The sequence below is a fragment of the Gadus morhua genome, chromosome 14 (genome assembly GCF_902167405.1).
Source record: "Gadus morhua chromosome 14, gadMor3.0, whole genome shotgun sequence".
Classification (NCBI taxonomy): Eukaryota; Metazoa; Chordata; class Actinopteri; order Gadiformes; family Gadidae; genus Gadus; species Gadus morhua.
In genome coordinates, this window is record NC_044061.1 from 1,776,990 (window position 1) to 1,789,736 (window position 12,747).

Here is a 12,747-nt window from a genome sequence, read left to right on the forward strand (position 1 = left end):
TTTCATGAAATTAACTATGAACCAACAAGCAAAAAGGATCAAGTCTAATAAATTGGAATACAGAAATGCTACGAAGAATGTTCGAGGACATTTAACAAATGTAAGAACACTTTGTGTGCCAGTTATGACCCATAAACTGGATTATACACTCAAACTACAAACAAAAGTGCTATTATGGATACTGTACATACCACTACGAAATTAAAAGAGAGTAGTCCTTTGCCTATCTCAAATTATAGTTGAACAGTTGTATCTGGCACTTCTATTCATCAAATTGACGCAGCATTAGAATTTGACTCGTTTGCTTCCTAATGGCAAAAACAGCAACAATAGTACTAGTTGTACTTACAAAGTTCAGAGAGAGCTGAACATAAAGGATCAGATGTCCATTCTCCTGTAGGTGCTGGGCTCTGCAAATATTGCCTGAGTGCATTTGGCCAATTATAAAACCACTGTGCCGTGTTCCAATACCTGTACTATCCGTACTTACTAGCCAAATTTTGAGTATGTAGTACGTTCCAATTCAGATCCAGCGAAAAGAAGTATACTTCAAGGACCCGGATGTCGTACTCTAAACGGGCTAATCGTGAAGTGTGGATCGAAGGACACTTTCCGTACTCAACGGCAGCCATCTTAGCTACGTAGCGGAAGAGGCGGAGCCAGGCTGAGCCAAAGTCAGTGCATTTTCCACATAGCCTGCATTAATATAGTCATTTTGTAGTTTTGATAGTTTTTATAGCTTTTTATAGCTGCTAGGCATAAAGAGTTAACCGTTCAAAGCGGGATGTTTATTGCGGGGGAGGAGCCGCGGCGGCAGTCGTGATCTTAATTTCCGGTTAGTGCACCACGGAGTGCTCGATTTGGAACAGCACTCACATCTGAAAAATTATATAGTATAGGATAGTATACTTCCTTTAAGTATACTCATGGAAGTACGGGTATTGGAACACGGCACTGGTCATTTTACCTTTACATTCATGTAGGTTATCAGTGCGGTTATGTTAGCTAGTAATATGTAGCAAGCTAGCAAAGTAGGTTAACAGTCGCTAGCTAGCGGTAGCTGCCTGAGTGGCAATACATATTAGGTGATGCACAATACTATTTAGTTTGACACAATAATGGCTGAGGTCACTTACCTCTATAATGGGCTTTCTTTTCTTCCTTCTTTTTTGCGTTTTCGTCCCTGCACACCAGAGGGTTTAAACCTCTTCATTTTGAGAATCAATATTAGGTATGTCAAGCTTGATGATCATGCAGTGTGTAAGCTTTACTTTGACTGTTTCAGCAAGTATAATTAAAGAGTTGCTGAGAAATGGGCTTACTTCCTGTTTGGCAAGTTTGGCTATGATATGTGAAAGAGTTGCTGAACAATAAGCTTACTTCCTGTTCGGCCTGTTTTTACGTCAAGTTTGATTGGCTGTCCAGCCAGGAATTTGAAAATGCTGCTTGACGCATTTTTTCAGCTTTATCTGAAGATCATACAGGGCAAGTTTCATGAAGATTGGAGGCCTGTGGATATGTACAATTGGTTTTGACAACTTTCAACATGGCGGCCAAATTCTGATGTTTCCGTGAGAAATAATTTACTAGCTATATGGGGAGGTCAAATAGTATCACCAGACATTGATTATTTTTTTTAAACATACTCATGTGAAGAGAGAGGAGTTAAAACACATCTTCATTAATTACAGCGTCCCCATAGATGTCAAAGGTCACGTCTGCTTCCTAATGGCAAATATAGCAACAATAGTACTAGTTGTACTTACAAAGTTCAGAGAGAGATGAACATGAAGGATCAGGTGTCCATTCTCCTGTAGGTGCTGGGCTCTGCAAATATTGCCTGAGTGCGTCTGGCCAATTAAAAAAACACTGGTCATTTTACATTTACATTCATGTAGGTTATCAGTGAAGTTATGTTAGATAGTAATATGTAGCAAGCTAGCAAACTAGGTCAACAGTCGCTAGCTAGCAGTAGCTGCCTGAGTTGCAGCAACATTAGGTGATGCACAATACTATTTAGTTTGACACTATAATTGTTGTGGACACTTACCTCTATACTGGGCTTTCTTTTCTTCCTTATTTTTTGCGTTTTCGTCCCTGCACACCAGAGGGTTTAGACCTCTTCATTTTGAGAATCAATATTAGGTATGTCAAGCTGGACGATCATGCAATGTGTAAGCTTTACTTTGAATGTTTCAGTAAGTATACCTAAAGAGTTGCTGAGAAATGGGCTTACTTCCTGTTTGGCGGCTACCCTGTCAAGTTTGATTGGCTGTCACGGCCAAATGGTTTTGACATGGGTCTTTGTACCAAGTTTGGTTATGATATGTCAAAGGGCTGCTGAGAAATTAGATTACTTCCTGTTTGGCAAGTTTGGCTATGACATGTGAAAGAGTGGCTGAGAAATTAGCTTACTTCCTGTTGGGCCTGTTTTTATGTCAAGTTTGATTGGCTGTCACGGCCAAGAATTTGAAAAAGTTGTTTGACGCATTCGTTCAGCTTGGTCTGAAGATCATACCGGGCAAGTTTCATGAAGATTGGAGAGAATTTGTGGCCTGTGGATATGTACGATTGGTTTTGACAACTTTCAACATGGCGGCTGAATTCTGATGTTTCACAATTTAGTAGCTATATGGGGAGGTCTGATAGTATCACCAGACATTGAAAATGTGTTAAAAAACATCTTCATTAATTACATCGTCCCCTAGATGTCAAAGGTCACCAAATTTAATGAGTTTCCCCATGATTATTTCATGGGTCTAAGTACCAAGTTTGGTTATGATATGTCAAAGGGCTGCTGAGAAATTGGCTTCCTTCCTGTTTGCCCGGCTTCGCGGTCGAATTTGATTGGCTGTCACGGCCAAACGGCTTTGAAAAATGTATTCAATAAGTTTTGTCAATCATGGCCTGAAGATCATCTCTGCCAAGTTTCGAGATGGCATTTGTGATAGGAGATGCATTTAGAAGGTTTTTGACCTAAACCAAGATGGCGTAAACTCCATCATGGTGCAAAACGACGACATAGGGGGCGTTGAACTCGGCTTGTTTCTGAATATTGGATGAATGGGTAAAAAGTTATAAACTTAAATGCATGTCCAACTTTAATCTGTTGGTGGCGCTAGAGCTCATGAACTAGCGACTTCAAATTTGCTGTGAGGGATCATGGGACTGTCCTGAATCGGTCTGCCTAATTTCACAACTTTTTTGTCAATGGTGTTCTATGGGCTGCCATAGACTCCCTTGGGGAGATAATAATGGTAGGAAAATGTAGAATAACAATAGTTGTCTCGCAGCTTCGCTGCTTGACCCACAAAAACATAGAATAACATGGTTGTCTCACAGCTTCGCTGCTTGACCCCAAATAATAATAGTAAAACGTTGAATAACAATGGTTGTCTTGCAGCTTCGCTGGTTGACCCTCAAATACAAAACAATACAATAAGATAAATGTAGGCTAGTTGTCACACAAGCTATTTTTGATTTTTGTAACATGGAATTATTTCAGGGGGGAAAATGCCGTCAAAAAATTTACGCACTGTGTGTTTAGGATTAGAACTGATAGACCATGTATCGGCCTAGGCCTCATCAATTGTGTTTTAATATCTTTAGCAATCATATTATTGCAGTCTATTATTTTCGTAGGCTACTCTGCTGTTGGCCTTGATGGGGAGATATTTTAACGCTTTTTAACCCCATTTTCAGGCGTCATTCATCAACACAGTCTCACTCCGAGAACGTCAAATACCGACTGTTGGCAAAGGCCCTTTAGCGTCGGTGACTGACGGGAAAGGTACCCTTTTTATTCGGTCGGTGACGGTAAAGGTACCCTTCGGCGTCTTCTGCATACGGAATGGGGGGTGCCTCACTACGTCTCTAATAGACGATGTGAGCATCTTTCCTATTGGATAGTTTTTTAGGATATTCTTCTGTGAAAATGGCGGACATACTTTTTATCCTGGGTGGAAAATATGATATTTTAGAATAGTTACACCATTAAAAGTGTTTATGTAAACATTTTTAGCGAGAAATGTGCATTTTACTTTCATAACCGTCGTTCGGCGAATGTGAAGGATGTTTGGTTTGATAGATATGACGAAGAATATTTCATCGGGCGATAATGGCCGGCGTACAGGCATCCCGGGCTTCCTGTTTGGCGGCTACCCTGTCAAGTTTGATTGGCTGTCACGGCCAAATGGTTTTGACATGGGTCTTTGTACCAAGTTTGGTTATGATATGTCAAAGGGCTGCTGAGAAATTAGATTACTTCCTGTTTGGCAAGTTTGGCTATGACATGTGAAAGAGTGGCTGAGAAATTAGCTTACTTCCTGTTGGGCCTGTTTTTATGTCAAGTTTGATTGGCTGTCACGGCCAAGAATTTGAAAAAGTTGTTTGACGCATTCGTTCAGCTTGGTCTGAAGATCATACCGGGCAAGTTTCATGAAGATTGGAGAGAATTTGTGGCCTGTGGATATGTACGATTGGTTTTGACAACTTTCAACATGGCGGCTGAATTCTGATGTTTCACAATTTAGTAGCTATATGGGGAGGTCTGATAGTATCACCAGACATTGAAAATGTGTTAAAAAACATCTTCATTAATTACATCGTCCCCTAGATGTCAAAGGTCACCAAATTTAATGAGTTTCCCCATGATTATTTCATGGGTCTAAGTACCAAGTTTGGTTATGATATGTCAAAGGGCTGCTGAGAAATTGGCTTCCTTCCTGTTTGCCCGGCTTCGCGGTCGAATTTGATTGGCTGTCACGGCCAAACGGCTTTGAAAAATGTATTCAATAAGTTTTGTCAATCATGGCCTGAAGATCATCTCTGCCAAGTTTCGAGATGGCATTTGTGATAGGAGATGCATTTAGAAGGTTTTTGACCTAAACCAAGATGGCGTAAACTCCATCATGGTGCAAAACGACGACATAGGGGGCGTTGAACTCGGCTTGTTTCTGAATATTGGATGAATGGGTAAAAAGTTATAAACTTAAATGCATGTCCAACTTTAATCTGTTGGTGGCGCTAGAGCTCATGAACTAGCGACTTCAAATTTGCTGTGAGGGATCATGGGACTGTCCTGAATCGGTCTGCCTAATTTCACAACTTTTTTGTCAATGGTGTTCTATGGGCTGCCATAGACTCCCTTGGGGAGATAATAATGGTAGGAAAATGTAGAATAACAATAGTTGTCTCGCAGCTTCGCTGCTTGACCCACAAAAACATAGAATAACATGGTTGTCTCACAGCTTCGCTGCTTGACCCCAAATAATAATAGTAAAACGTTGAATAACAATGGTTGTCTTGCAGCTTCGCTGGTTGACCCTCAAATACAAAACAATACAATAAGATAAATGTAGGCTAGTTGTCACACAAGCTATTTTTGATTTTTGTAACATGGAATTATTTCAGGGGGGAAAATGCTGTCAAAAAATTTACGCACTGTGTGTTCAGGATTAGAACTGATAGACCATGTATCGGCCTAGGCCTCATCAATTGTGTTTTAATATCTTTAGCAATCATATTATTGCAGTCTATTATTTTCGTAGGCTACTCTGCTGTTGGCCTTGATGGGGAGATATTTTAACGCTTTTTAACCCCATTTTCAGGCGTCATTCATTCATGCGTCTCCCCCTCCTACGGAACCCATTTCAGCACTGTGTCAATGGACAATTACAATCCTACGAACGTCGTGAGTGCAGTGAACACGCGTTCATGTTAAGAGGAGTTTCGGGTACCGCTCCAAAGAATGATCGTACGAGCGTGGAACCATCGTTATCGGGAAATGGGTCCCTGGGCAAGGCGTGGCTGAACTGCGTTGATGGAACGGCTTTAGCCTAAAGGGGAAGTTGGCGTTAGTTCTAACCAGGCTTTATCAACTAAGCACCACTTTCATTAGCGACTTTGATGGAATACCCCTCTGGGAATATTCAGCGAGGTTCGTAGTACACCCCACTGGATCACACCATATGCTCCGAGATCGTACACAAAAACAAATGGTCTACCAACCACTCAAAACTAAAATAAATAGTATTCCAACCAATCACAGACAAGGGATGGGTGTTGTGGGGTTTTGAGCTGTGTTCATGATAGTTTTTACTGGATGCACCAAACACGGAAGAGAGGGGCGAGCTGGCTCTATTTGTTTTGGATCTCGCTTCAAATACCGACAGCAGTGACGTTACCCAACATCGCTGATACAACCTGATAAACCTGTAACAGAGAATTCGGGCTGCCTGTAATCAGACACTATTCATATCCTTTACTTATGAACGTGCAATCAGAGTACAACTGATCATATTAGGTACTAGGTTGAAGAGGAATAAATTGAAGGGAGTGGATATTTTGAGTGATATTTTGCGGTGAGCAGAACTGTTTTGTCAGTGGACCGATGATCCACACATGATTGACCAAAGTGAGTAAAGTTACTTCATTGGTATTATTTATAGTCTCATATTCCGGGCAAGTTAATGTGGATTCAGTTTAGATAAAGGTAGAGAAGATGACTGTGTATAGACATTACAGTTACCATTAGTACGCTGGGATATATGAACACAGAACGTGTATTACAAGAATACTGTAGTATTCTGGGATATATTTACACAGAATGCTGTTACAAGATGACTTTAGTATTCTGGGATATATTACCAATAAAAATAACAGATGAAGATGCCAATGATGGATAGTATTCGTTAGAGATTATTGTAACGCAAAGGCCAATGCAGCCTGTTCTAACATTAATGATGAAACAAATGTATTTAATACAAACCTATCTTTATTGTTTGAGGAGTTATTGTTGTCGGGTTATGCTGATAAATGTTTATCTTTTCTAGACCTCCTGAATCTGTAGGGTACAGACCACCTCTGGAGTTTATTAACAAAGAGTTCAGAACTAAGGAACGCATCCGGAGAGTCTTCCTGTCCGGTCCGTGTTGCACGATTCATTCACAGCAGCAGGGTTGCTTTGGATAGAGACTTTAGACCTCCACTAAAATGGCAGAGAAAATCCCTCAGCTCAAGAGTTTACTGACCTGCAGCGTGTGCACTGAGATCTTCAAGGACCCGGTGTCTCTGGGCTGTCACCACAGCTTCTGTTCCAGCTGTCTCCAGGACTTCTGGGCCCAAGCTAAGAACAAGAACTGTCCCGTCTGTAAGAGGAAATCCTCAAAGGATATAGTCGTTAACTTTTCCCTCAAGGAGCTCGCTGACTCCTACACTGGAAGACAGAGGTCCGGCCCCTCTGAAGAGGCCCAGGCGGTCTGCACTGAACCCTCCCAGAGGTCTGACCCCTCTGAAGAGGCCCAGGTGGTCTGCACTGAACACTTAAAGGATATCAAGTGGTTCTGTAAGGAGGAGCAGAGAGCTGTGTGTCATGTGTGTGAGTTCCCTCACCACCAGGGTCACACAGTGGTTCCTCTAGAAGAACAAGTCCAGGAGCTGAAGCAGCAGCTGAGACCTGACCTCACGGCTCTACAGGCCAGGAGGAGGAGACACCAGGAGCTGGAGAAGACGTATGAGGCCATGGTTCCTCACCTTAAGGAACAGCGGGTGAAGACCGAGAGGCGGATCAGAGCAGAGTTTGAACAGCTTCACCGGTTCCTGAAAGAGGAAGAGGAGGCCAGAGTGAAGGCCCTGGGAGAGGAAGAGGAGCAGAAGAGGAAGAGGATCCTCCTGGAGAGGAAGACCCTTCAGGAGCAGATCCGGTCTCTCTCAGAGGGTCTCTCGGCTGTAGAAGCAGACCTGCAGAAGGACGGCCTGTCGTTCCTCAGCGCTTCCACGCGCTCCCGGACCAGCGCCAGAGCCCTGCTCTCCGGTTCTGATCCCCAGCTGCTTCCTGGAGCGCTGCTGGACGAGGCCAAACTCCTGGGAAACCTGGCCCACCGAGTCTGGGAGGAGATGGGGCAGAGGACCACCTTCAGCCCCGTTACTCTGGACCCAAACACTGCATCACGCTGGCTCTCTCTGTCTGATGATCTGACCAGCGTGAGACGTAGCGATGTAACCCAGAAGGTTCCTGACAACCCAGAGAGGTTTAAGTACCGTGAGGTTCTGGGTTCTGAGGGCTTCAGCTCAGGGGAACACTGCTGGGAGGTGGAGGTGGGAGACCTTCCTATCTGGACAATAGGTGTTGCTAAAGAGTCAGTGGAGAGAAAAGGAGAGCGTTATGCTTCACCAGCTAATGGAATCTGGGGTTTATTCCACCGCAGTGGAAAGTACGCTCAGGGTACTGATCAAACCCTGACATTGAAGAGGACTCCAGAGAGGATCAGAGTCCAGCTGGACTATGATGGAGGGGAGGTGTCCTTCTACGACCCTGAAGACATGACTCTCATCTACACCTATCAACACACTTTCACTGACAACATCTTCCCTTGGTTTAATGTTGGAGCAGCAGGTGAAGCCCGGACCAAAGATGTTAGAGTGTGTGGTGTCTCCTCACGCACTCTCTAGATTGACCTGTGTGTGTGTGTGTGTGTGTGTGTGTGTGTGTGTGTGTGTGTGTGTGTGTGTGTGTGTGTGTGTGTGTGTGTGTGTGTGTGTGTGTGTGTGTGTGTGTGTGTGTGTGTGAGACTTTTATTATTTTTTATATATATGCTTGTAAGCCAATAAGGTAAACTACATTCTTGCTTGAAGAAATGTTAAATATGATAACTTCAAATAAAACGTGGCTCGTCCTTAGCTGCGCCGCTTAGCTTCTGAAAGCTTCCGGGTAATAATCAAAGAGTAGAACAACGAAACAAATCAACAGGTTTATTACAACAAAATAATTAAAAGTATACATATAAGCATAGTATCATATATATATATATATTTATATATATATATTGGTATATTAGTATGGCATATATATGTGTATATATATATATATATGTATATGTGTATGTATATGTGTATATATATGTATATGTGTATATATATATATATATATATATATATATATATATATATATATATATATATATATATATAGGTGTATATATATGTATATATATATATAGGTATAGTATCATAGGCGGTAGAGGATGGTCAGTGAAGGTCTCAGTGCAGCCTGTGGATCATTAACAGTGAGGGGTGTGTGTGTTTTCTTGTTAACTGGTATCAATGGATTCTGTACGTCAAATGTTGATACACCTACACAAGAATCACATGGGAAAATAATAATCATCCATCAAACGGTTGGTTGTGTAATTCTATTACTTTTGGTTTTAGTCAATTCTGTTCATTCCTGTCAGTGTATTAGTCTACCCTCACTGTTACGTATCGGTTTATACATATTCACACAAGGTATAGAAAGGTGTTAGGGTTTGATTCCAGGGTCTAGGGTTTAGAGTTAAAGAGTTAATCAATTAGATAGAACATAATAATGAATTAATTATGTTATTCAGATCACTGTGTTTCCGTTAACCAATTAAAAGTTATTTCTTACAATAAACATGTGTCGGCCTGCTCTATGATTCATGTCTTTCATAACTCCTCGGGAAGAAGCCGCCCTGACGCGTACAACAGGAAACCTTCTTCAGACTGGACTCACAACCATCGTCTTCATCTGCTGATGAAGTCATCGGTCTCCATAGCGACCGACTAGTTTCTCTCCTCCCTTACCGTTTTATGGTGCTAGTAACTGGCCCTCCTTGGACCACACAGAATAATAATATGCATCAAACACATGAAGCTCATGATCCAATATTATTTTGTTATTATGCTAAACTTAATCAATACTAAAAAAAACATCCACCATATTGTGTCGTGTTGCCCCCTGGTGGGCGACCCGTACTACCACACCACGAGCCGCGCCACCGTCTGATTCTTATGTGCAAACTGCAAAGTCACTTAAAAGTTATTACTTTAGGCTAATATATATATATATAGTATTTTGCTCAATATGTAGACCCGTGCTCTGTGACATTAGTTATTTTAATTGTAATATCTATGAAATAATATCTATGAAAAAGGTGATATTATTATCTATTTTAATATCACCTTTTTCTCTAAATATTGAATCTACACGTTTCCCTCTCGTCAGAACGTCACACTTCCATCAAAGATAATGAACCTGAAGACAAACCTCCTCCCAGCCGAACACAGACAGATGACGTCATGGTAGAGTCGTGACGGACAGACGGTGAGCGTCAGAAGGAGCACCGCCCAGCTAGCGGCTGACGGCGCCACCTGCAGGCGGAGGGCTCCCTGATGCTCGGGTGGTGTTCTGTAAACATCATCTCTAACAACTAAACTAACCACCGCTAACCTAAACTAACCACCTCTAACCTAAACTAACCGTCTCTAACCTAAACTAACCACCTCTAACCTAAACTAACCACCTCTAACCTAAACTAACCACCTCTAAACTAACCAGCTCTAACCTAAACTAACCACCGCTAACCTGAACTAACCACCTCTATGCTAAACTAATCACCGCTAACCTAAACTAACCAGCTCTAACCTAAACTAACCACCTCTAACCTAAACTAACCACCTCTAAACTAACCAGCTCTAACCTAAACTAACCAGCTCTAACCTAAACTAACCACCGCTAACCTAAACTAACCACCGCTAACCTAAACTAACCAGCTCTAACCTAAACTAACCACCGCTAACCTAAACTAACCACCTCTAACCTAAACTAACCACCTCTAAACTAACCACCTCTAACCTAAACTAACCACCTCTAAACTAACCACCTCTAACCTAAACTAACCACCATTAACCTAAACTAACCCCCTCTAACCTAAACTAACCACCGCTAACCTAAACTTACCACCTCTAACCTAAACTAACCGTCTCTAACCTAAACTAACCACCTTTAACCTAAACTAACCACCTCTAACCTAAACTAACCACAGCTAACCTAAACTAACCACCTCTAACCTAAACTAACCACCTCTAACCTAAACTAACCACCTCTAACCTAAACTAACCACGCTAACCTAAACTAACCACCTCCAACCGACTCTAACCACCTCTAACCTAAACTAACCACCTCTAACCGACTCTAACCTAACCATCTTTAAGACCTAAACTAATCATCTTAACACCGAAACCAACCGCCTCTAACACCTAAACTAATCATAGGCATGGTACATAAAATGACCATCTCTAGCACCTAAACTAACCATCTCTAGCTAGTTCCTAAACAAATCATCTCTAACTAGTACCTAATCTAATCATCTCTAGGCTTTAGTACCTAAATTAACCATCTCTATGTGTACCGTCCTAAACTGACCATCTGTAACACCTAATATAAGACCTTTTGGGGATATGTGTAGTGTAGTGGTATCATGACGTGGGGTCGCCTGTTCAAGTCCAACCACAACCAGCCATTCTGTGAGACGTGTCATTACATTAAATAACGTTTACTATCATGTGTATAGGCCACCCTCCTCCTCCTACTGTAGGACCCCTCATGGATGCAGTCGACTCTTCCTTTTTGGATTCATGCCATATATATTTATTAACAACTTAACAAAGAAAACATGAACTATTGTAATATATTAAATCTTTAAATTCATGTAATGAAAAGGGCTTATGATAAAAGAGATGACTGTTTTAAGCTGTTCAATATTGTGCTAACTGACTCAAGAGCTACAGTCAAGGTATTACATAGGATACCTAATGTATACACGCGCCACCTGTGTCCAATCAATGAGCTTCGAGGCAGACTAGTGGCCGGGAGCAGGAAGTCACCAATGTGCGGGCAGCTCATCTTTCTTTCGTAGGATGGAAGGTAGGGGCAAGTACTGCCTTTTCCGCCTCTGATTCGACTCAGAGGTAAGGGTTAGGTCATGGATCGGGTTAGGGTTAGGGTCAGTGGACTATGAAATGTAGGGCCATCGACTGCTTGTGGTTTACCTTATTACCACAACACTTATTGTGGTACCACACCGCCCTCTGCTGGCGCGTCGGATGCATGGCAAGTAAGTAATTACGCAAGTCACTATCCATCCTCTGCGATTTAGAGGATGATGGACCGTATGGGTCGATTCATTTCCCCCAAATTTCCTCAAAAATCAATAATTCGGGAACTTCCAACTAGTCGCATTTGGAGTAAACAGGGTTCTCCCCCTGGCCTGCAGGTGGCGCCCCTGTGCGTTGTGGGCCGATCATGAATGATTACAGGGTAGACAGAAGTGGTCGTTCAGATAATATCTGCATCCTCAGTAGTGAAAGTCAGGGTCATAAATGATTTCCTAGTTCATTTTAAATCTCATGAACTTTTGTAAATATATTTAATCTTTACATTCATGTGATGAAAAGGGCTCATATATAATATGATCAAAGATCCTACAACAACTTTTAGCTATTCAATATTGTGCCAATTGACTCATGAACTACGGTGATAAATATTCAAGTGGAGGTAATGCAATTTTTTTTATAAAATTGAAAAATAAACTTCTGATAGGATTCAAGGCAAGGATAAAAGGAGATCAACAAACCAAACAGATGCAACAGTTGTAAATATACATAAGCAAATTGTGTAAACGCGGTGCGCCTTATTGTCAACAATCATTCACAAGAAGGTTACAATATATCTGCAATATCAAAGATAGTGACTTTAATTGGTGACCAGATCCATCTTTAGACAACTGGACAGGGTTCAATGTGTGGTGGTCATCAGGTCTCCCCTGAGATTAAATAACACATTTCTCCTCACACTACGCTGATCCATCTGTGGTCTCACCCTGAGCTCCATGAGCTGAAGACTCGTCATTGAAAATCAGATACAATGATTGACTCAGTCAGTGCGTT

At 41.7% G+C, this 12,747-nt stretch overlaps 1 protein-coding gene across 1 annotated transcript; it reads left to right on the plus strand.

Moving 5' to 3' along the window:
- The first annotated feature begins 6,972 nt into the window (after positions 1–6,972).
- Positions 6,973–8,769, plus strand: LOC115559180 (zinc-binding protein A33-like). Its single transcript, XM_030377941.1, has one exon. The coding sequence runs from the start codon at positions 6,994–6,996 to the stop codon at positions 8,449–8,451; it is 1,458 nt and encodes a 485-aa protein (XP_030233801.1). The 5' UTR covers positions 6,973–6,993; the 3' UTR covers positions 8,452–8,769.
- Positions 8,770–12,747: the final 3,978 nt, after the last annotated feature.

What these genes read in the sequence shown, in the direction of transcription:
- LOC115559180 (XM_030377941.1), top strand. Translation starts at nt 6,994, where the DNA reads ATGGCAGAGAAAATCCCTCAGCTCAAGAGTTTACTGACCTGCAGCGTG.